We start from the raw sequence: 25,146 nt of genomic DNA, 5'->3' as shown, positions 1-25,146 counted from the left end.
TCAGGAGAATGCAACATGCATGACCTTTCAAAAATCAACTTATAAATACTAATTGGGATGAGCTGTATAGACGTGTATGTCTGTTATGGTGAAAATAACCTTCCCAACCATATCCTGATGCAATCTTCCCTCATTTCAGACTTTTATGTCTTGGGATATGCCCCAATCCTTCTTCCAATGTGGCACTATCATATTTCTAAGTTTGAAATACTGCAGAAATAAGTGATAAAAAACCCCAACATTAATTAATTTGAACAATGATCACAAAATGATCTGCTCTCTCAGCTATCAGCCTCACACAATATTTCTCTGAGATTCTGTGATTTAAGACAGAAAAAAATTGCTTGAGACTGGAAACCTGAAACTATTAGATATTAAAGAGAATAAGTGTAGCATGAACTCTTTCTGCATTAAAAAAATGGTGGTTTGTTGGGTAATTTTTAATCATATCCTAACTAACTATTACAAACCTCCTATAGCCAGGTCACAGTTTGAGTTGGTTCATGAATATTGGTGTCCAAAGTTTTCCTGAGAGACCTAAAGATCTCAGGAAAAAAAACAAAAGAGGTGTTATAAATAACAGCTAAAACTAAATAGTATCTTTTTTTTTTTTTTTTTTTTTTTAGTGGTAATGTTTGGTCCATGATAATCTATCAATGGCAAAAACATAAACTTCATGGGCAGAGGTAATACCTTTTATTAGACCAATTTGCAAAGCTCAAAAAGACATGCTGGCAGAGATGGATGAGCATTGCTTGTTTATTTCTCCAAATGTATCAGCTTTCCCTGCAAGATTTCCCTCCCAATTAATGGTTTCATTACCAGTGATGATTTCATCAGCTTGGCACCTGTCTGTTCCATCCACTGCCAGGGAGCCCTCTCTGGGCACTGAGGGAAGACTGGCCCTGAAGCAACCTTTTAAACAAATCTGTCATTTTTGTTTCTATGGAAACATACATCTGGCTGCTTTCCCAAGCTGATAGCCAAGTCGGCCTCCCAGTCATGTTCCTTTATTTCATCTTGCTCGTAACCATTGTAAAGACATTTTACTCTCACGCTCACCTGTTTGGGAGGAGTTCTGCTACAGCCACCACTTGCCTGTTAGTTCTGGCTCAACTTTGAGTTTGAAAATCTCCCTCTGGCTGACAGCCACAGTGCACCACACAAACCCCACACAACTCAGTTCCTGCCCTCTCATCTCACTCAGCCTGGCAAAACCCCACCCATTCTGCTGCCTCAGTTGTCAAAGATCTTCCAGGACATTGAAACTTTGTACTTCTTAATTTTTAATAATTGCAGGCTCTTGATTTTCAATTTCAAGTGCCACATATCTTTTTGATTAATTAACTTTTTCTCTTCCTTCTACATAGGTGTATTCTCCAGCCAACACCTGTCCCAAAAAGTCAGGTCAGTTTGTGGAAGTCTCTTAACATGCCAACCAAAATATGTTTCAATAACCAAGGAACCAAATACATCCATATAATTTACTAACTGTTAGTCTGAAAATTTACACCAATACTTCATTCATTTTCCTGTTTGCTATAGTTGCTTATGTGTCAAGAGAGAGATTTTCTCCCATATTTCCATACCTAATGGTTACATTTCTTAAACATAGTCTTGGAATCATCTGATCTAATTCCCATTATATTATTTCCTGCATGACTGACCACTGGAGGTCTTTGTCAAGGACCTTCATACAACAAACCAAGAAACAGGAGTTCTAAAATCAGAGCTGGTTTGAAAAGCTTTCAAATATCAGCTAACAGACCAGCCCTTGTTGCCTCCAGTGCCGAATGAAAGTTATATTTAAATAATATATATATGTTATATAAAATCTGAATGGCCTCAAAGAGTCTGCCTGTGCCCATCATGAGACAACATGAAGAAATCTTCTGCAGTTTTAAAATTCTGCTAGTGACACAAGAACATTTCCTTCATCAGGAAGTATACAGTGTCCCCAAGAGAGGGCCATCAAACCAAGGATCCTAGATGCTGTTGCATTAAACATTAAAAGTTTAACATTTAAATTAAACATTAAAAGTAAAACATAATAATGATGTGGCTTTTCCTAACTGTATATTCTTTACATATTTCCCCACAATTAATACTTGTAACAGTAGCCTGGCTTCACTTTCAAAATTCAAAGCAGTTTTCTTCTGCTTCAGCGGAGGGAATTGTGGGCTTCTCTTGTCTCACCAAAGTGCAGCTTATTGCAAAGGCTTTTGTGACTACCAAAAAAAAAAATAAAAATCTTGATTTCACCATGTCTTTAAAACACAAAATCCATCATATTGGCAGCAGATGTGAGTACAAGATGGGTGTATTGAATAGTTCATCTCTCCTCTGCAATACTTTCAGCTCCTTTCTCTGAAGTGTATCAGAAAGTGCTTCAGAGCTCCTTAAACAAAATCTTCCTGCGTGGTTTGATTAATTAGTGCAGTCAGAACTCTCTTACAAGTCTAGTATTGTATCTTAATTAATTGCTTAATGTTTCTTCTGCCTTGGGAAACTTGATTAATGGTCTTCAAATCAAACATCTGGTCATACACAGAAGTAATCACTTACCCCTCTAATGAAGTGCACAGGTCATAAAGGCTTGGAATGGTGCAGATAATGTTGGTCCTGCACTCAGTGTGCATTTTAGGGGATTTCCAGAGAAATACCTTCCTGGCCTTGGTGCAGGAAACTAGTTCTGTCCCTGTTTGCAGGTGTAAATCAGTGCAACTTTCAACAAAATATCCCCCCACAATCAATTTTGTTCTTTCAGATCTGGTGCTGCCTGCTCCCTCAAACCATAAGGAACAAACAAAAAAAAAAACACATTCTTCAAGCTTGGCTGACCCCAGCCCTCTCTCAAGGGTTTGCTGTCTCTGCTATCCTGATTCCTTTCCCTTCAGCCAGCCATGCCATTTCTATTATTTTTCTGCAGAGAAAGAACACAGTCCGTCAGTAAAAATCCAGGTGCCTTGGATGACCTTGTGTGCCCACACGGGGTCATTCCCCCAAAATTCTGCCAGTATAACTCAGAACTTCCAGCCAAACAGAAGCCATTCCTGTCCAGTTCATCCCCAAGGTTTCCAGCAGGTTCCATGGGTCAGCGTGGAAACCACATGGGAAATTCCCCTGCAATGATCCATGAGGTCTGCAGTGGAAGTGTCCAAAAAGAGTTAGTGCAGCTCCCAGTGGGACCAGCTTGCTCAGGACAGCTTCCAGAACACTTCCAATTCTCTCAAAAGCAGTTTCTATCTATAAGCTGCAGCTCTAATTCCTGTAATTTTGAAGCATTTCTACAGGGACACTTAAACGCTCAGGTTTTTTTGCCAAGATAAACAAAAACAGAACATTAAATTGTAAAATTTTGTGGATTTATTTAAACTCTGGGATCTTTGACAAATCACCTCAAATTAAGAATTCGGTTTTTATATTCTAGTTTATAAAATGGGATTTGAGCGTTAAGTGTTGGGCTCTAATTTTAAAATTAGAAGTGATTTCAAGAAATATCCCAGTCACTAAACTTGTTCCTAATAACTCCAGATGCTTGTGAAAAAACAAAAGGACTTTCAAACTCAGAGAAAGATGAAACAAAAATAAATTTTCTTCCCCTATATGTGTTATTGGATATGGTTCACAATTAACATCCATAAAATATTTTGAGGTCCCTGGCTATAAATTACAATCACATGGTGTATTTATGTGCAGCCTATTGTGGTTATTAAACATCACATGAGAGTCTGAGAAAACAACATTTTCTGGTACTAATTACTCTTGAGAACATTGTTATGTCTTCATCTTCTCAAGGAATGGTTTGTGTTTGTACCTAGAACAGTGAAAAGAATAAAACCAAAGATCAATGCTCCACTCAGAAGCATCAATACACTCCTTTTTTTTTCCAGGCCAGGCACAGAAAAGCACCACTCACCTAATGGGTGGTTATTGTGCCCCCCTGGTGCAAATATTTAATGATTTATAGTGATGCATTTCCAAAATACTATTTTAGGCAGCTTTGTGGGAGCCGTTCTGGCTACAGGAAGGCACCTTCATCTTCTGAGGCTGCAAATCTGAGAAAGTACTCAACAAATGATAAAGATAAGGTCAAATTTGGAATCAAGACAAAATGAAGAGTAAAAGGTACTGCCTTAGAAAATGGCTGTTAAGCTATTTAGAGTGCTTTCAATTGACAGTGCTCATTTTTTATCCTCCTGACTTGAAGAAGCCAAATGACAAAATACTCATTTGAGTTAGTCAGTGAGAAATCATGGCTGAAGCACTCAGGACAGAAAATTCCAGTGTTTATTTTAGCCCAAATTATTTGAAGGACATCTAAGAGATAAATGATCACCAAGATACATCCCATAATGGATACTCTACTCTGATATATCTGTGGCATTCCCTGAACATTGGAAGAAAAGAGAAAAGAGTTTGGAGATTTGTGGTAACATTTCAAAAAGCAAGAGAAGAAAGCAGCTATTCTTCCTGGCTCACTTCAGCCAGTAAAGAACTGATATTGTAAATATTGTGATAAATGCAACAAAGAATTAAATTATGCCTAATACCTGGGTGGACTCCCATGTTATTCCACTAGGAAGACTACTAGTAGAACAATACATTGCATGTAATATAAAAATGGAGCTACTGAATGCCTTTTGAATTTCCTGCTGGTAATTTTTATTGTCAAAACTTCACATACAACTTCCACTGAACAGCAGCAGAACATAGCTTTTAACTGGAATTGTTGAGTATGTGTTTAGCAAAGAGTGAGTAGTAAATTATTCTGCTTATTTATTATTCAGATTAAGTCTTCCAGAAACATTTCCTATTCTATTAATTAATAATTTGAAAGCTACTCAATGCAGAAAGCTGTGAAGAGACAGCTTTTTTAAATTTGATTGTTTCATGTTCAGAATGTAAAATGACATTGCAAAAGTGCACATTTTTTTCCTGAGATATAAACAAGTAGCCCTGCTCATCACCTCTGCTGTGCAGCTTCCCCAGCTATCCCTACTTTGTCCTGGCTACCAACTCTTTACAGAAGCCAGACTGAAATAGTCAAAATATTTACATGTAGTGGATGACATAATGCATCAAATATTTTGTGTTTCTCCACAGCCTGGCGGAAATACACATGCAGAAGCTGGCAAATTAGCTAACATTGCTGTAGTTACAATAGCCTGAGGATATAAGCCAGGCAAGATTTATTGGGAGACATGATACCTTTTATTACATCAAGGGATGCAGCTGGAAAAACAAAAACCAAAGACACAAAGCTTAATTCTGAATTATTAGCGTGCATGCACATGCGTGCACACAGGCCAAGCAGACAGAGTTTAAAAGCCACAGAACATGGACCTGCGTGCAGATTTAGTCTCTTTTTTTGCTGCTGTACTGCAGAATTCCCATATTTCAGAAATCTCTGAGATGGCAGTGCTACGTCAGATGGATTATAATCAGCTCTGGGAGAGCCGAGCTTCCTCAGCCCCCGTGGGCAGTGCTGAGAAATAAAAGCCACAATCTGTCCAGCTCCCTCTGTTCGCCAGTTGTAATTAAATAGACCTCCAAAATCTGTATTTTCTCCACAATATTTTGCATACAATGAAGGTTCTTTTAAAATTAGTTTATCAAAACATATTTGCCTTCTATTTATAGAAAGACAGGGTTTCCGTTTGCTTCTTTAAGTAAAGAAGGAGCTCACGCTGGAGACTGATGTTTGAGATTACAACAAACTGTTTGAAAATTGTAAACTGGCAGTCATTCCTGACATTAAGACAGATGCACCAGAAGAACATTCTCCTCACTCTTTTCTGACGGAATAAAAGGTACGCCAACTTATAAATAAAAGATTTAACCACGCTTGCAATTGCAAAATTTATGACTGCTCCTACAAGCGTGTGTGGTCCAGTGGAATTCAAGTCCCTGAACCAATCTTTTACAAAAAACACAATAAACTTCCTTCAGACAAGAGAGCTGGTTTGTTTTTTTTATTTATGAGCATATAGTTAATATTACAAGCAGCTATGAAAGTGAAGAAAAAAGGAAATCAGAACACGTGAAGCATCGGGACATTCCAAAATAGGTAAGCACAAATCTCAAAGAGAGGCTTTTAAAATTCAATTGAAAGGCCATTCTATCTTGGATACTATTCAGAAAACTTGCTGTGTTTGAATAAACATATTTTTACAATGCCAGTAGACTGGCATAATTGTATAGTTTATAGCCATCAACACTCTTTCCCATTCTGTTTCTAGATGCATCATTCTTGTGAGCCCTTTATTTGAATACAGAAGCAAGGAAATGTTGTAAATCTCAGCAAGTCTGCACAAGCTCTCTGGGCTGGCTCTCAGGACACTGAAGGACTGGGGGAAGCTGCAGCAGGGGAGCCCCACAGATATTAAAACCTCCTGAGCACACTGCACCACCTAGAACTGTTGAACTCAAGCCAAAAGGAAAATAAAACTGAAAGAGGTGCCAGATGGGAATGTTTGCAAACTATAGGCAGTTCTTTACTTAAGAATACAATTCCATGCAATGATTGCTCACCCTAAGGCTCTAGATCCAGCACAAACTGTCTGCATGCTGTTCTGTATTAAACCACTTTGTGACATTTTTTCCGTGCACATGTGAACTGCTCAAACCAGGGATCCATCACTGTGCACATAAATTCATGATATGGAGTATTATTTCCTGAATAACTAATCCCCAGTTACCTCCTGAAAGCTGCAATGTTATGCTGAAGCCAGAATTCCATCCTCACGTCGTGCTTGGCTGTGTCCTCAACTCTGAGGCTGCAGAACTTCCCCCCACCCCACTCCCAGTGCTTCTCAAAGACAATCCCATCTGATACAAGTAAAAGCAGCACTGCAGCAGCTAGCCCACATATGTCACAATCTGGAGAAAAAAGGGGAGTTTACAGCTATTCTGCAGCACCAAGGACACTGCTGCACAGAACAGTAGTACATCATACTAGCCATTTACTTGTGTGTTTCTCTCTGAGCATAAATTGGCACTTGCTACCCAGAGGAATCACCTTAGGTGTTTTGGAGTAGATTGAAATTCATTTCTAAGGATTAGTCTGTGCAAAAGTCCTGCTGGGCAAACTGATTTTTCCATGTGCATTTTTCCATTTTGCCTATATTCAGTTTGATTACAGAGGATTGGAAATTTCTCATGGGATGATGCTCATTGAAAATAGGTAATTGGGATAGCACAGCTTGTGAAGCTTTGGAGCAGTAAGAATAAAGGCAAATGTTCTGTTTGTACCACTAGCACTGTAAAATCCTTTCATGGCTTTTAAAGTTTATTAGCCTGGTTGTAGACAGAAAAACTAGGTAATTAGGTAGGTAAAAAAGACTCTCTAGTGTACAATTGCATTCCAAATAACTGCAGTGGAAACAAGTCCCATTATAGCACTCAGTGGTCTGTGGCATTTTTCACCCAAGGTGTATTTCACCTTCCACGTTTGTGACTGAAATGCAGTAAAAACTGTGAAAAACACAACGGCTTCATGATGCCAAGAAACCAGGTAACGTTTAGAGGGAGAAAGGAAAATGGGTTTCAGCTCATTTTAGTCCATGCCAGCTTCAAGAGAGAAATTATCCAGAGTTCACTTTCACCAGACCACGCAGCTGGAACCACGTTCCACGTCACGAAGCGCTCCGTAGGATCTGTAATTACTGATCCACCAGGGTTAGCCAAGAGCTCTCTCTTCCCATGCCATACCAGCCCCCAACTGTTGGCACAAATGGTTCAAGGCAGCCTGTGGGTGTGCATATCCCCATGTAAAGTAACTGCAGTTATCCACATTCTCCTCTAGCCTGGATTTGGGGCTGTGTTTGTGCCCTAACTCCCAGCCCACCTGGGCAGAGGCACTGAATGGCCTCACAAGCCTGCTCAGCAGAGAGCCAGCACAGTAAACACAACGTGAGTTCATTTTTCTATGCAATGGATGGGTTTTAAGAGGCAGGGCTCTCAGTTTCTGCCTCTATGTACTCTCAGAAACTGTCCCTGTTTCCATTTCAAAGTCAGGTTAACTTAATTTGTTGGTTTAAGTCTTCTTATACGTTAAAGCAAAACAGCAGAGAAAAAATAAAATCCTGAGAAGCCACAATACCAGAGGTCCAGTGCCTCTTACCTCCCTCCTGGGATGAGTACCTGCCCATCCTAAACTGAAACAAAGCTTAGATCTCACAACCAGGGCACACATGCAGCACAAACCATCACCAAAATCTTGATGTCCCTTGGCTGTATATGCAAGAATTTGCTGCAATCCTCTTTAACTGCTGACAGTGCCTGGACCCCGTTCCTTTTTTTTTTTTTTTACACTTGGCAGAGCTCTGTGCCTGCATTACAATATACAAAGGGCACAGGTTTGACCATCTGGCTGTAGATGTCAAACTGAGACATTTTCCAGTGGCAGCATCTGGTTGTTCCACAAAAAGCAGTGTGTTTGCAGCTTTGGGCCTGTTACTCAGTAGGGCTACAGATGCATTATCTGGGCTACCAGGCCTCCTTGCATTGCTTTTTTGTAAGTCACCTTTAGCTCTCTGGTTTTCTTTCTGTTTGTGAGACTCTGGACGAGCATATTTCTATTGTAAAGGTTTAATAAGGAACCATATGAAACATACACCAACAGGAAATATGCAGTCCTGCATGAAGGCAGGAACAGGCAGGCTGACAGCCTAATCTATAATTAACAGGCCATGGCACATCCTCAGCTGTGTGGCAACAATGTCCACTAGGAGCCAAGGACAATACATGTGACAAAAGGATAACATTCAGACTGATTACAAAGCTGTCTGTGCCTTCTAATGCCTGGCACGTGGCAAATATGGAGGAAATTGTAGTATTTGCTTAGGAGGCATTTCCAGGAAAAGAAAACATGAAGCCTAGAATTAAAGACTGAGCTCTCTTTCTGTAAAAATCTCTGCAGAAACGCCCCACAGGATTTGTTCCTACATCCTGTGCCATTTCATTCAGTGTGACATCAGTGAATCACTGATGTACTTTAGAGTTTGAAGGACCAGCAAGCAAACTGTACTGAAGGCCAGGAAGAAAGTCACAAAAAATAAGCTAGTGGCCAAATCTGATGTGTCACTTTTGTGCCATGTGAGGCAGTGACATCTTTTTAAATCATGTTTCAGTCAGACGCACAGAGATAATTTCTCAGAGGATCTAAAAGAATATAGGTAATACCTGTACATGTACTAGAATATACATAATACCTGTATGTGTGTTAGCACCAACACAGACCATAATTCATGTTGTAACACTAACACAGCCCCAAATTCACATTTTAAGACTGTCACACACAGATTCTCTGCTAACTCTGCCATGGCAGCACAGCATGAGTGCAGGGATTGCTTACTTGGGACTATTCTCCAAATCAGCCCAGCTGTGTTCCTGGGCCCAGGACAATGACAATGACAATGCCACAGAGACTGTGCAGTCCTTCTGCCAGGGGCAGGAGTGCACAGGGCACACAGTGAGGTTGTGGCAGAACGTTTGGGTGTGGTGCTCACGTGTCCTGTGCAGAAAAGGGAATGATGTCTCACTGTCATACCAGCAGGCCTGAAAGATGCAGCAGTGTGCAGGCCCCCGAGTGTCAGGAATAAATATGTCCCATTGGAGGACTAGGCTGATTCAAGAGCAGAAAAGATCTCTCCCCCATGTACAGATGCTGCTTGTCCTCTGCTGCAGAGAATCACAGCAGGAATTTTATGTTTGAACATATGGACGAGTTAGTCATGCCCTATCTACTCAGAGAAACAAACAGAGCCAGGTTGGATAGCTTGCAGGGCAGAACAGCTTTTCTTTTTTTTTTTTCCTATAACCCAGTAAAAGGCCACAATGGTGGCACTGAATTTCTATTTTAGTCAGTTAACAGAAACAGTTTCTGATTGTCTGGCCAACTGGGGGCTAGAGAGATGGAAAATTTTACCACATATTATCTATCGCTGAATGGATTCGGTCCTTTCCAGCCTTCCTCCTAAGACAAGTGTTTTGCTTTTTTCCTAAGAAAGCACTCTGTAAGTTGAATATTTTTATGAAAAAACTGAAATATTTTCAGCAGAAAGTCACATTTCAAACCATACAAATTCAGTGTGCACTGAGCCCTGACAGGTCAAAGGGAACAGATCAAACCCACTTGGTACAGCACTGAGAAATGATGTACACTGCGCACAGAAACGTGTGACCTTTTCCTGGATGGAGATAATTAACATTGCAGATATGACAAAGCTTGGGGAATGGATTCAGTATAACAATGGTAGCACTGCTAAACAACAAGCTGACTTCTAAAGAAGAATGAAAGAAATGGTTATCAATTATTCATGACAGCTTAACTTGTTTATATCCTTTCCAGGCAGCATAGTGCATCTGCTTTATTATTCATCATAAACTGGCACCAGGACCATTTCATCTGATACACTGACTTCCCAATGTGATCGTGCTAACCCCAGAGAGAGCATAGAGGCCACAACAATCCATTTCTTGCCTATGTGTCATGCCTAGAGCTCACTGTGTTTGTTTGGAAGGGACCCTCTCTAATCTGGAGTCTCCTGTGAATGCCTTATTTTCCATTCACTTTCAGAGATTGGGTGCAGCATAATACGAAGCATACACTGAATGAAAATATGAAAGTGTCTTGTCATGGTGGGACTTTGAAAAATGTCAGTTTGAAAAGCTGTGCAGCTGCTCTGCAGGTCCAATGGACACACCTTTTCCTGACCTGCAGCTTGTCTGTCTGATTTCCAGAACTAATTCTCAGAATAATGTTTCTCAAAAAAAATCCTCTTTTTTAAATGCACTTTTTTGTGCTTATTAACTCACTTGTCCCCCCTGTAATTACTACGTTTATTTTGCTTGGATTCTTTGGCATGCATCAAGGATAATTTTAAGATCATAAATTGGTTGGCAGAAATAAAAGTTGGAAATAAAAAAAACATAGAAATGATGAAATTTATTTTTGGGACCAGATTAGAGAGACACAAAAATCTGTACCAGTAGATCAGCATTTAAAGTCATAATATGTCTCTTTGGCTCAGTTCCTGAATGCAATTCTTAATTTTGAATTTGTCCTGAGAAGTATTCTTGGACAGTGTAACAATTTAACAAATTTTTCCAGAAGTAGAAATCTCAGGGCTCCCATGCAGAAAACTGAGAACACAACAGGCCTTGTTAATCTTACCTTCAGACCAGGATTTGGGTGACAGCAAGCAGATACAAATAGCAAGAAAAAAATCCAAATTACTTTCTTCTCTTACCATATTTTGATTTTTCTTTAAAAGTTTCTTTTTAAGTACCCCTTGCTTTTAAAAATTACTCTGGAATTCAGGCTTGGCCTGTCTTCCTCATTTTTACTGGTAATGTGAAAAAAAACCAGCACAATTCATTTCACCCATTCTCAGCAACTCCTTCAGGGCCTTTTCTGTCCTAGTTCCCCCAGTTCATAGATGTTTTCCCATCTTTTAGGGTTTGGGCAGATTTAATTGGACACTTGCTAGCACAACTCCATTCCACTCAGCTCAAGTTTCTGCCGCCGTCACCATCACCGAAATCTCTGAACGTGTCATCAGTGACATCAGCATCATAAATTCAGAGCAGGATCAGAGTTTCAGTCTGAAACAAGGAAACCAGAGAGTCCTGAACTCACTGAGCAGTCCCAGAGCACATCACCCTGCCACAAACTCTCTCCATACCTGCCACTGACCCACGAACATTTGCATTATTCATCATCACTAAAAGTGTTTCTTCCACCAGCTGGTGGCATTTAGTGAGTGCAGAGGGAGACTTACCTGCTAAATTTTAACAGCTTTCCCAGGTATGTACAGAGCCCTTCTTAGTACTTTGCAACACTTCAGTACAGGTCATGAATCCATTTCTTCAGTGCAACAACAAATGAAACAATGCTATGTGATAAAATGTTACCTTGTCACTGTCTACCAACACGCCCCCCCCCAAAAAAAAAAAAGAAAACAACACAAATAAACAATTAAAAAACCCTGAAAACATAACATCCTAGGCATTTAAAGTTCAAAAGGTATCTTTTCAGCTTTTCAGAAGTCATGCCTCACACCTAAAAGGCCCATTTGAAAAAGAAGCATAACCTAAAAACCACACCAGGCATTCTCAACTGAAATTAGATGGGAAAATGTCATAATCATTTCCTGTAAATATTCTGAATTTAAAGCAATGTCATTTTGACTACTGCACTCCTGTGAGTAGGTTTAATGAACATGAACATTCAAGCAAAACAAATTTTAGTGACAATATTCATGAGCGGATTCCACACTGGAAAACAAGCCAAGAGAGGTGAAAATTTTAATGTTGGTTTATATTGAATTGTGTGATTCAAATTTTGTTTAGTTCTGGGGTTGCACAAATTGAAGTTTCAAGCTACTAGGAATTGTCTTTGATCAACAGAAGTGGAATTCTGAGTTTGGCAACAAACAAACAAACAGACCATTCAGAGTAACTGCACGCGGTTGATTTTTATGCCAGACTATTTCATGATCCATGTCCAGACGGAGTTCTCTGGATTATTTTAGTAGTTATAGGGGACTTATAGATAAAATGGGAACAAGCTTTTCAGTAGGGCCTGGAGCAACAGGGCAAGGGAAAATGGTTTTAAATTAAAAGAGGGTAGATTCAGAACAGATACAGGAAATAAATTTTTTATGCTGAAGGTGATGAAACACTGGCACAGGTTACCCAGGGAAGTGGGGGAGGCCCCATCCCTGGAAACACTCAAGGCCAGCTGAGAAAGGGCTCTGAGCAACCTGTTCTGCCTGAGGATGGCCCTGCTCATTACAGGGGCGTTCACTAGGTGAACTTTAAAGGTCCTTTCCAACACAAAATATTCCATTATTCTACCATTTAATTAACTGTCTTGGGTTAGAAATGCAGGATGTGTCTGGGGGTGTGTGTTCTGTCCCCCTTTGTCAGAGCTGGGCAGTTCTCTCTGTCCATGGGGCAGTTTTCTCTTTATCTCTCCCACAGCCAATCCTCCCTCCAGCAGATCTCTACTCTCCATGGCCAGGGAGTGTCCCTGCAGGGCTGATCAAATTCCAGCATCCCATGGGGAGATGCTGCGCCCAGGGCAGGAGCCAAGCATTCCTACCTGGATACAATCTGAGCCTGGAACAGCACAGCAGCCTTTGCCCCCTGCATTCCCAGAGGAGCAGCTTTCTCCTGCCCTGCATTCCCAGAGGAAGAGCAGGCCCATCTCCAGCAGCCCTGGAGCTGCAGAGGAAAACTGCAGCCTTGTGCAGGATCCCTGCTCCAGCAGAAGCACAGCTGGCACTGCAGGAGGGCTGAGCCCCCATGGGATGGGACTGTGCCACCACCCTGACACACAGGGGACAGGGACTGCTCTGACTCTGGCAGTGGTTTTCTTCTTTTTGTACTACTGCATTTGTATTTCTTTTTAGTTTTCCTAGTAAAAACTGTTATTCCTATTCCCATACCTTTTCCTGAGAGCCCCTTAATTTCAGAATTATAATAATTCGGAGGGAGGGGATTTGCATTTTCCATTTCAAGGGAGGTTCCTGCCTTCCTTGGCAGACACCTGGCTTTTCAAACCAGGACAGTAACTGCAACAATAAATCTACATGAATAGAGTACAGCTTTATTTCCCTTTTATGATTTCATTTGTAGAGACAGTCCTGATGTGACAACTCATTTTTCCTGCAAGTGCTGAGCATCCTGGGCTCCTGCTGGTGCCAGGGAGCTCTGGCATTCCCTGTTTGGGGTGGCACAGACCTAAAGCCTGGAAGAACTTTCCCTCCCGGGTTCTACACCTCCAAACCACACTTCCCTCGGCATGTTCTATCTCCCTCAGAGCCTTTGGAATTGTGTGTTCCAGCCGAGTCTGCCTTGCAATTCCCAGGGCTTGGGAGCCGCCTAGTGGAGTCCTCTATGAGTCCCAAAATCCTGCCAGTCCTCCTCCTTATTGCTGCATTCCTGGCTGATCTCACTCCCAGAACTTCTTTTACAGCCAAGCACCACAGAAGGACTTCACTTGGACTTTGTGTGTTGGTCTTTTCTACAGAAATAAGAGTCACTTTCTAAAGTATAAAACTGAAGGGGAAAAAATAGAAAAACAAAATGCAGTGGCAGAACTGGAATGAAGGGTTGATTTCCCACTGTGACAAAGATATTTTCTAACCTCCCAGATCTCAGTAGTGGCCAGTAGTAGCAAAGAACTTGGTTCTGCAGACCCAAGTCCCAACAAAATTAGAAAATACAGGAGTAGACCATGACACTCCCTATATTACTAGTATAAAACATCAGTCTGATTCACCAGTATCAAAATCTATCAAAATGGGCAGCTGTAAACTAAACAAAGTTGCAGTAACAAACAAGATCCCACATGAGCACACAAGCACTGGGATATCACTGATGCATCAGGGTGAGCAGCAATTATTCTGATGCAGGTGTGTATAAAATCAGTAGAAAGCTCTGAATCAGACTCTGATTTTTCCTTTTCATCTGTTATTGCTTTGCATGCTGAGGTTAATTAAAGATGAAAAACATAATTAACTTTGTTTTAAGACTGTGTGTAGTTTGGGAGTAGAATATTTGTGCACTAAGTGACAGGAGTGGGGACTTCCCACTTGTTTTCGGGGCTGAAATAACACAGGGCAGGGCATTAGGACAGCATCCACGTCTCAGGAAAAGCCAAGGAAAAAGCCAAAGAAAATCCAAGGAAAAAGGGTGAGGGAGCCCTGGGAGTCAGGGTTGTTCCCCAAGCTCAAAATTAAAAATGTCTTGTGATTCTTGTGAGGAGCTGAGAAACCAGAGTGGCACTGGAGGAAAAATAACCTGATTTATTGTGGCACTTCTCTAGTTCTCCCACCTGAAATGACAGAAAGAAACTGACTTATAAAAAAACCAAAACAGCAACACATAGAATGCAATCATATGAGTGAAACAATATCTTAAGGAAATGTCATTCTTCCCCCAAATCAAGTACAGACTCTGAACTGATTTCAACACTGCTTTTAAAACACATAAAGCTCCATCCAGCATCTGAAATCAAAACCACAAACACAGATGGAGCTGAAAATGCCTATTTTTCCTTTGAAAATATCTAACAGCTGTTAAAACAGACACCAAATGGTAAAAAGGTGGAATAAATGCAGCAAGGAAGCAGCATTGACAAGAAAAGGAAAACATCTCAGCCAGGGAGAAGACAAGAACAGTGAAAAGGCATATTCACCTACATTTATACACTTGTTTCTTTTTAAAGGTTTGAGAGGTCTGTCAAATCAAATGATTAATGGTCATGAGAAAAAGAGTTCCTTGAGTTAAAAGCAAACTTCTTGCTCTGTTAGTGTGTAATGTCCTGTGCACTGAGACCAATGTTTTCCCAGGCATGCCAAACAATCCTGCTTTAAATCACCATCAGACATACATATAAATATAGATTAGTTCTAGATACAGATTCGATATAGACAGATATATTTGTTTATTATACAGATTATATATAGCTGGAAAAAAAATTTCTGTGTATATCTAGGCTGAACAGAAGTGGAAAACATACAACAACCAAAACAAAATAAATGCAAAAACCCAACAAAGCTCAGGATTTAACCAGGTGCTGTGGCATGCCTTCCTAGAATTGTGCATTGGACATGGACCATCATTGCCATTTACCATTTGTTGGTTTAACAAACATGGGAATGCCTCATTTGTGGAAATCCTTGGAAGGATTTCTAGGATTTGTAGGAATCCTTCTGGTCTTTCAGCTGTGGGTGATTCTAAGAAATTATTGAGCAACTTCACAGAATCTAGCTCCATCTGCAGAATGTTTAAGCTTATCAAGGGTGTACAGCAGTTCAAGATATTTTACCTTTTAGATTATTTTCCCTGTCTTAAGATAGAGGAAATAAATTATATATCTGTATCTTGACTTCGAAATATGCATTCATGAAAGGAAGTTCGTAATTTTGAATTCCACAATTTTCATCTCCCAATCATTACCTGGGACAGACATGAGACTCAGAGATCAACTCTGAAGGGTTCCAGGTTCACCTCAGAGGTTAGAAAAGGAATTATTTTTTTTTCTATGTTGTTCTTCCCTGGTGTTGCAGCTGATTATTTTGTGGAAAAGAAAACAGCATGTGGTGTCATAGGACAGAATCAAGGAAATTCAGACTTCCCAAGGTGTCTCAGGGCAAGCTCTCTGTCCCCTCAAGCAGGAGCTCTGAAGTAAAGTGAAATGTCACTGGACTGAAAAATCAAATATTAAACTCTCTGTGCATCACTGGCTGTGCCTGCAAATAGGAGCTGGCAAATTGTGTGCCCCTCTTAGGGGTAAAGCAGTACTAAAATACAGAATACTGCTCTGTGCACTTGGGTAAAATTTGCCTGCAAAGCACACATAACCACCGTGCAAAAATCAAACATACAGAGGAAAGAATCTGCCTGCTGTGACACAGTGACACGCTCACTCTTGAATTCTGCAGTCATCACATGCTTACACATGAGGCAGTTAAAAAGAAAAAGAAAGCTTGGTAAATGTGATGAAAAATAAAAAAAAAATGTAGAAAAAGAAAAATGGGAGGGGGGAAAAGTGAAGAGGTGGAGAATTCTGAGAAACAGAGGCGTCCAGCTTGGCTTCAGATACAAAGGGAGCTTTTTAAGCTCCTAACATGTGGTTTTCTAGCAAATAGTGTGAGCATGGCCATGAGTTTTTCCAAACAAGGCATGCAGTCAGGCAAATTATGAAATCAAATAAATACAAATTGCCTCAAATGCAGTAGGCTTATGTAAGTTAATTATAATTAATTTTTAAGTCAGACTAAGTAGAATTATTACTCCAAAAGAAGATGTCTGTCATAGACTCTACTAAATGGACACAGCTGTGTTAAGGGTGTTGTTTTCAGCTGGAAAAAGTAGTTTCAAGAAAAAAAAGAGGAGAAACGTCTTTTAAAAACAGTTTTATGTCTGGTTTCCAGTCCCACTGTAAATGGGCTGAATAGTGGAAGTGAAATGAGTTGTTTTAGATGGTTTTACAGGCACAGACATCAAGCACCAGACCTCCCTGTGTCCCACCCACTGTGAATCTACTCTGACCTGCACCGAGAATACACTGTAGGATTGGTCACACAGGAAAGCAGATGGGAGGAGAAAGGAGGGTAAAATAAATTACTTTTATTTGTATTTAATAAAATTTGGCCTGCAGGCTCGATGTGACTCAGTGCTGAACATCTGGGATTGATCATAGGATCACAAACCGAGAAGTAGTCATCTGGCTCCTAGAAATAAACACGTTCAGTCCCTCTGCCCCAATGTTGCTTCCTTAATGATAGAATGCAACAGCCATTTTAAGTCCTTTTAATCTTTTCAGTCACAGTGTTTTTAGTAATTTTTGGTATTATTTTTTCACTTCAGATGATGGAAAATTGCATTTGACCTTGGACTGGCAGCATTTGGGATTGCCCACAGAACTGATTCACTTCATTCCTCCAAATTTTTCTGGTGCAATGGTAGCCTTACAAGTGCATTTCTTGCTGATTCCATCCCTCATGAGCATCATGGGAGCAGCACAGTACATGATGCAGGATGCAGCCCTGCTGAGCTACATTGACCAGCGTTTTCTGTCTCTGGAGGTATGTGCCTGATGAATCCTTCTGCAGCAAAAGAGGTTTGAAAATGTGTGGATGCTCTGAGGCCAGGACAGTCTGTATGATATATCACATCAGGAGGGTAAATTTCCAGCTTTTTCCAATGAATGAGTAGAATCGTTGCTAAAACTTTAACTGTAATGATCCCAATTTACCGCATAATTTGTTGCAGGATAAAATTTCATAATGTTATGTTTTTATTCTGTTATAATCTGTATTTTTTTTATGACATCCGTGAATTTAGCTAAAAATGCAAATGTTTATATAGAACTGTCACAGACCATCCTAAGGAGCTGTAGGAACATATTGCCACCAGCAGAAGTGCTGTCAAGTATTTAATAGCAAGGAGATAGAAAATTATCAGGTGTTTTTCCTGTGTGCAGATATCCCTACCTGGAAGGGTAGTTTAAGACACATTCATGCAAACCAGCAGTGTACCTGCACTTTAAATAGACCCTTAATATCTGAGAGACTCAAGTGCAGTCCTTTCAATTCCTTGAATTCATTTCAATCACTTATATAAATGCACCAGTTCTTGTTTTGTTTTCCTACAGTAAAAAGTTACCAGTACTGCAAAATGTCTCTTCAGTATTGGTGTGTTATGGTGATATATTGTTTATTTTTAGTTATTGACATGTCCCTGGCTCCTGGCTTGCATTTTCAGACTTACAGAGAAGCTCTAACTTGCTTGATTTGAAGTCCCTTTTTGTACAGAGCCCTCATTAGTCTTATCTTCTCAACACAGAAGGATTAACCTGATATTCTCTTCCCACTGTGTAGATGGAGATTTACATTTTCTTTGCCACTCTAGGAGTAACTTCCCCTGGCAATTTCTGTTCCTTTGGCACCCATTAAAAATGAGATAACCTGTGGCATTTGGTGCAAGGGGCACAAAAGGAACAGGACCGAGAGTGAGGCAGATACTGATGACAGCACTTGAAAGCATTTAAAATACAGGTTTTGTAGAAAGCAATTAACTAACTTCCTGGGGATTTATGGTCTTGTATAAATGGGAGAGAGAGGAGGTAGCACAGAAAGCATAGCTCACAAAGCAAACCAACCAAAGATCTGCTCAAATTCCTCATCTTCCCAAAGTGGCAGCTGGGCTGCTATTTTCAGGACACCTTTGAAGCAGCTGCATTGCAACAGAAACTTATTACTTACCTTGGAAAACACTGATAATTTGAATTTAGTTGTAAAGAAATAGGTTTTTTTGCTTTCTATGTTTGGGTTGTGTTTTTTTGGTTTTTTGTTGTTGTGTTAGGTTGTTTTTGTTTGTTTGTTTTTTTTAATACACCCGATAATTTGAAGAAAAAAAGACCAAAAAAAAAAAAGAAACAACACCAAACTTCTTCAACTGTAGCATTTTAGTATTTTTATTTTCACCTTTAAATGGGTGAAAAGTAGCCACACTAGATTTTGGCTTGGTCAGAAGAGGTGTATCCATGTGAAATGTTCATAGCTATAGATTTCCTGCAGAAAACTCTTTGAGATTTTCCTCAACTGTAGCTTTTCACTATTTTTTATTTTCACCTATAAATGGGTGAAAAGTAGCCACACTAGATTTTGGCTTGGTCAGAAGAGGTGTATCCGTGTGAAATGTTCATAGCTATAGATTTCCTGCAGAAAACTCTTTGAGATTGCTTCACCAGCGGTCGTACAGGAGGAGTTCCAGAAAGTTTAGGGAAAGCAAGAGATCATGAGCCCTTTGTTATCTCTGGCTGCTTCCATCGGAGAACTTTTCTTTCTTTAGGCAGCAAAACAAAGTATCTGGCTGTCAGTAACCACGTCTGTGGCCACAGCTCTCTTCACAGAGAGCAGCAGGCACAGCCTCTCCAAGGACTTTTCCTGAAGAAGGCAGTGAGAAGCTCAGAGAGAAGAAGAGAAAACAATTCTCATCTCTATCCACTGTTCCTGTTGTTTGGCACATGTGGAATGTCTTATGGAGATTGTTTACCCAAATTGATTTGTTAATTGGACACTGGTGATGGCTGTTTGGATTCCTTGGCCAATTGGGCCAAAGCCCTGGCTGTCTCTGCAGACAGTCACAGGGTTTTCTTTAGTATAGTGTAGTATTCTTTAGTATAGTATCTCTTTAGCATAGTATTAGTGTAATATAGTATAGCTTAATAAAGAAATTGTTCAGTCTTCTGAATCATGGAGTCAGAGCACTTTATTCACTGTGTTGGGGTCGTCCTGAAACTATACATGTCAAATCAAAAAAATGTGGATTTTTGTCCAGACTTTTGAAGACTGTGCCAGTCTGAGATGTTCTCCTGACGCAGACACCCAGCAAGAGCCCCCTGGGCTGGAATAGGTGGGAGCAGGGCACTGGGAAGGAGGGAACAGCAGGCCTCTGAAAGTAATCATGAGTGAGGTCATGATGTACACAGAATATCCACGTCTGTCCATGTGTTCTCTTCCCGTGTTCTGACTCAAGAAGAGGCTGGAGAAGTGCAGCCAAGACGTGCTGGAATACGTGGATGAGTTCCGGGAGTTCTCCAAGGCGGTGCTGTCCCGCCTAGCAGGGCTGAGCTCCGACAAAGCTGAGCTTAAGGGGGAAGTGGAGAATTTGCTAACGAGGGTCGAGCACGCCCAGAGGGACATCGACTATTTTGGATCTGTCATGGACTCCAATGCCTGCGTGGAAGTGCACGAGGACCTGCTGAAACAGCAGCTGCTGGAAGAGGCAGAAGAAAAAAAGAGACTTAAACTCATGTTTAATGCAAGTAAGAACAGTTTATTTTTCAGAACTTCTGTGCGGACAGTCCCACGTGTGCATGCTGATACAGGGATAACAGATTTTCACTAGCTGTGTGAATACCACAGATTATTGCAAAGGGGCTTGGGCTGTGTAAATACCAGACTTATAAAACCCATGTATATGCAAAAAGGGTATGGGAGAGGGAGGGAGGAAAATACAGTTCAAACATTTACTTTGCAGAAATTCTACTGCATATCAAATTAATTCTTTGGAAGTTACTTTTTATTATAAAATAAGGTAAAATCCTCTGAAGGTGTGTTCTTGCAAAATCCCAGAAGAACACATTTCAGAACACACTCTGAGTACTGCAGCTGTACTAACGAATTAATGGTGGTCTTTGCTTTTTTGACTAGGCAGGGTCAAAACCTCAACTCAAAAGTAAATTCATGAGTTAATAAACTACTTCATTTACTTCTACAGTTTTTACCTGCTTTACTGTCCTGCTTTGTCATCCTTCCTCTCCTTGTCCCCTCCTTTAGTAAGAGTGCACACTGGCTTGGCTGTCAGCAAAGCTTAGTTCTGATTTAAAAATTAGGTGTTATGGTACCCAGTATGAAGAATATATGCACAATCTATGATTTTTTTTAAACAAATGACATTTTTTAATTATCTTTACCTTAAAAAGTTGTGGTGTGGATGTAAACTATGTATTATAGACATATTTAAAGTCTGTTTTCTTTCAGAGTAGTAAGAAATTAAGAGTAAATAATAAATGCAAACTGAAATTTTTTTAAAGTGAGTGAATGGATCTTAGCATATACAATTCCACTGACTTCAGCAGAATTATGCTGATTTAATTTTACACATAAATTTACAATTTCTTCCTTAGACTTTTCAAGCAAATCAGTATTAAGGCAGATGCTTACAGAAGCAATCACCTATTCTGCTTCTGAGCTCTCCTCATATTCCACAATTCAGTGCTCTGAATATCAATAGTTCTGTTTTCCATTTAGAGAACTTTTGAACATTGGGCATTTTTTTCAGAGAGAAAAAAAAAATCAAGGATTTTTAAATTGACTGTGGTTAAGGCACTTTGAAAATTGTATCTTTCTGAAAGTTTCAGAGGGGAAAAAATTACTTTCCATTTTCCTTTGGTGAAAATTATTACTTTTAACTTTATTGTAGCAGCTCATGGTAACTTTATTTTCAATTTGTTCCCTACTGTCAGTACTAGTCAGATGATTTTCCCATTGAATTTGATGTCAAAAGTATTCCCTGTGCAGAATTTACAGCACTTAGAAAAAGTAGGAAGATCCTCAGCTCTAGAAAATAGCAGTTCTGCTTCTATGCTGTCATGTCTTAACCAGACTCTAATTATTTTTGCTGAGTCTCTTCAAAAATCTATTTTTGCTGAGTCACCTCAAAAACCCTAGAAGAGAGGGTTTTTAAGTCCAGCTTTGTTACTGGGTTTGGGTCAAATTCGCACAGAAAATGACAATCAAACAAAAATCTGGTAATTTCCCCTGCAGAGGAAGATGCTGCTATGGCTGCCTAGAGTTTTTGATTCAGCAGCTTTAATTTATTTTTTAATCTATCTAATCAATAAATGTTAGATTTGAGAGAGCTGTTGTGGCTTGCTCAGGGAAGGCACTTCCAGAGTGAGGACTCCCAGGAAAAAAAAATCCACTCTGTAGCAGCAATATCCAAAAGCTCTGATTAGAGGGTATCAGTGCACACAAATTACATAAAGATTGCTTTCTACATGCAACTGGAGTCTTGCCACTGACTTCAATAGGTTTGTATCAGGCCAAACAGGGGGGCTGGTTTTGCTTTCTCCATTTCATCTGCTGCCAGGACTTCCTGCCTTAGAGCTTTGTTTGTCCTGTTTACTGAAATGGCTGCGCTCCTCTGAAAGCAATTCTTTCAACTTCAAATGCTGCACCCTGTAATTTATGAGCGCCTTTGGTAAACAAGCTTGTTAATACGCTTTGCAATCGTTTTTTTCCTGGAAAGGATGCTGATAAAGATCTCAGAGTCTGAATGCCTGTGTCCTCCCAGACTTGGTGCTTTCTGGTCTGAAACATCCCTGCAGAGTGTGCACAAAATGTGAAGAAGCCAGAGCTGTGACTCGAGGCCAGTTTTAACCCTAGAGTGAGGTGAAGAGCTGGGTGGTTCCACCAGCCACGCTCCTGGCACAGGAACTGGCAGCACAGACATCACACCAGCTCCTTCCAAGGCCACCTCAGTGCATGCACCCACCTGGCTGTGTGATCTGTTTTCTGTTCTTGTTCCTTTGTGTGCAGGTGTTGGGAAGGTGAATGGGAAGATAGCCCAGTTTTTTGGCTTTCAGTTATGCTGATGTCTTTTTGTTTCTATTTATACTATGAATGCATTTTAAAAAAGGCTATGTGAGAATAAGACCAGTCCTGAAACAAAAATAACATACATGTGGATAATGGATTTTCATTTGTATGCCTCCAGCAAGAAATAAATCTGATTACTGTGTTGATCTAAACCAGAAGTCAGTTCTCTGAAGTAAGAATTACAGCCCTGCAAAAGGACAGACAAGAATAATCACAAAGTGACTAATGGTGCATTGGTCTCCTCTCAGACACACAAATACCCAAATGTTTTGGATAACACTGGTGTAATAGAACAAAACCCAACACTCTACAGGTAGATGAAGATACTACAATTTTCTTAGCAGGAATATATAATAATAATATAATAATATAATTATATTATTCAAATGTATTATATATTACTACATATTATATATTAGTGTATAATCATTATAGAATATATTATTATACATGATACATTATATATTTTAATATGTTGTTTATGATACATTATATATTATTATATTGGTATTTTATATTCAAATACATTATAGTATTATTAAAATATAATATCACACAAAACTATTTTCAGCACTACTTACCATAGCCACACTGCTGACACCTTTACTGACATATTCACTCAGGCCTCAGAGATGAATTAAAAGGAAACTAAGTAATTCAAAGAAAGGAAACTAGAAAACTTAGAGATATTCTAATTTTCTTTGTCTTTGGTTATTTCCTTGCAGGTTGTGACCACATGCTTGCAGGTATTAGGTCCCTGAAGGTAGTTAAGAAGACTGGAGGGAAGCATGGCTCTTGGATGAAAGATCCTGGCAAAAAGCACGGGAAGATTTATTTGCTAAGTGGCTCTGTAAATAATGTGATTTTGGAATTTGCCAATATCATGTCTTTCATGGAAAATAACCAGACTCTGAAGGCTCGCAGAGTCCCCTTGCCACTGCCCTGGGAAGGAACTGGCCACGTCATCTATCAGGGCTTCCTCTTCTACCACAGACACGGCTCCTTGAACGAGATAGTGAAACTCAACATCCAGAGAAGAAAGGTGGCTGACCAGATGCTGCTGCCAGGGGCTGGGAGGATTCCTGCCTACCAGCTCTCTCCACAGACAAAAATAGACCTGGCTCTCGACGAGCAGGGGCTGTGGGCCCTCCACGCAGAACCAGAGACCGGGGGGAACATCGTCCTCACCAAAATCAACCCCGCAGCCATGGCCGTGGAGCACAGCTGGGACACGCCCTGCAGCAGCCGGGATGCTGAGGCAGCTTTCATGGCCTGCAACACCCTCCACGTGGTCTACAACTCTCCTTCTGGGGGCTCCTCCCGCATCCAGTGTGTCTATGATGTTTTGGGTGCTCTGAATGCTCACACAAACCCAGGGCTGCACTTCCCAAAACGCCAGGGTGGCCACTCCACCATACACTACAATCCTAAAGAAAAGCAGCTCTTCGCTTGGGGTGATGGATCCCAGATCATTTACAAACTTCACACAGAGCAGAAAGTTTAAAACCTTTAGCAGCTTTTCAAGCAGACCTAAAAGCCACCAGTCCCAGGCCAACACAGCCTTTTAATGTGTATTACAATTACATTATTCCCAGCTGTTACAACATTCATACATTTTACATAACTTAAGACTTATGCACCCAGTAACCTTAATGCCCAATAAAGAAGAGGTGAAGACTGAATTAATATAAATTACACAATGACTAAACACCACACATGCACAACCCATCTCCCCCTGCCTCCAAATTAAAGTCTAAGGTTAATTTAAAAAAAAAAATAGCCCATTTCTGACACATTCTCTTTCTATTGAAACTATGTTTTCTGTTTCAATGCCATGGAAATCAAATCAGAAATCCTTCCTGTCCAAAACACAGTTTGACAACCTTTACTACTCTGAAGATCACTATAGAAAGCCTTCTAGTAAGCTATATAAAATCACATGCTTCCAGAGAAATTAGATATCAGTTTTTACAGGAGAGGTTTATTTTACCACTCCTATTCATTGAACTTCTAGAGTATGCCATGAAAATTCCACACTTCTTATCCATACAGCTGTACAGACCACTGTGGATCCTGCTAGTACATTAGCTGCAGCCAAATATTCACTTTTTTTCAGCTTCAAGTCACCACTTCTCACTACTTTTAGAGCAGATCACTGTTTGTGTGTCAGAAGGAATGTTCCTAGGTGAACTCTTCTGTATCACACACTACTTTTAAAGGTTTTACATGTCACTCTGGTGTTTTTCTCATTAGGTGTCTTTCAGCATGCACTTGTGAGGCATTTTCCCCAATGTTTCAAGTCACTTCCATTGACTATAGCAGAACCTTTCTCATCCTATCCTCCACATCCAGGAAAAGGTGGCTCAGATGAGCACCACAGTGCAGGTGAGGGCATGGCACTGCTCAGTCTGGGGTTTGTCCAGGTATTTTTGTTTCAAAAATAATGTTAAAAATGTTA

At 40.2% G+C, this 25,146-nt stretch overlaps 1 protein-coding gene across 1 annotated transcript; it reads left to right on the top strand.

The window, feature by feature from the left end:
* Window positions 1-17,480: 17,480 nt before the first annotated feature.
* On the top strand, window positions 17,481-24,444 carry OLFML1 (olfactomedin like 1). Its single transcript, XM_039725042.1, has 3 exons — window positions 17,481-17,606; window positions 20,062-20,350; window positions 23,414-24,444. Exons 1-3 carry the CDS (start codon window positions 17,481-17,483, stop codon window positions 24,190-24,192), a joined length of 1,194 nt encoding a protein of 397 aa, XP_039580976.1. The 3' UTR covers window positions 24,193-24,444.
* The last annotated feature ends 702 nt before the right edge of the window (window positions 24,445-25,146 follow it).

Source organism: Passer montanus, unplaced genomic scaffold (genome assembly GCF_014805655.1).
Source record: "Passer montanus isolate IOZ18808 unplaced genomic scaffold, ASM1480565v1 scaffold54, whole genome shotgun sequence".
NCBI classification, from domain to species: domain Eukaryota; kingdom Metazoa; phylum Chordata; class Aves; order Passeriformes; family Passeridae; genus Passer; species Passer montanus.
Note: the sequence above shows the minus strand (reverse complement) of the source record. Positions and strands in the feature narration are given on the sequence as shown.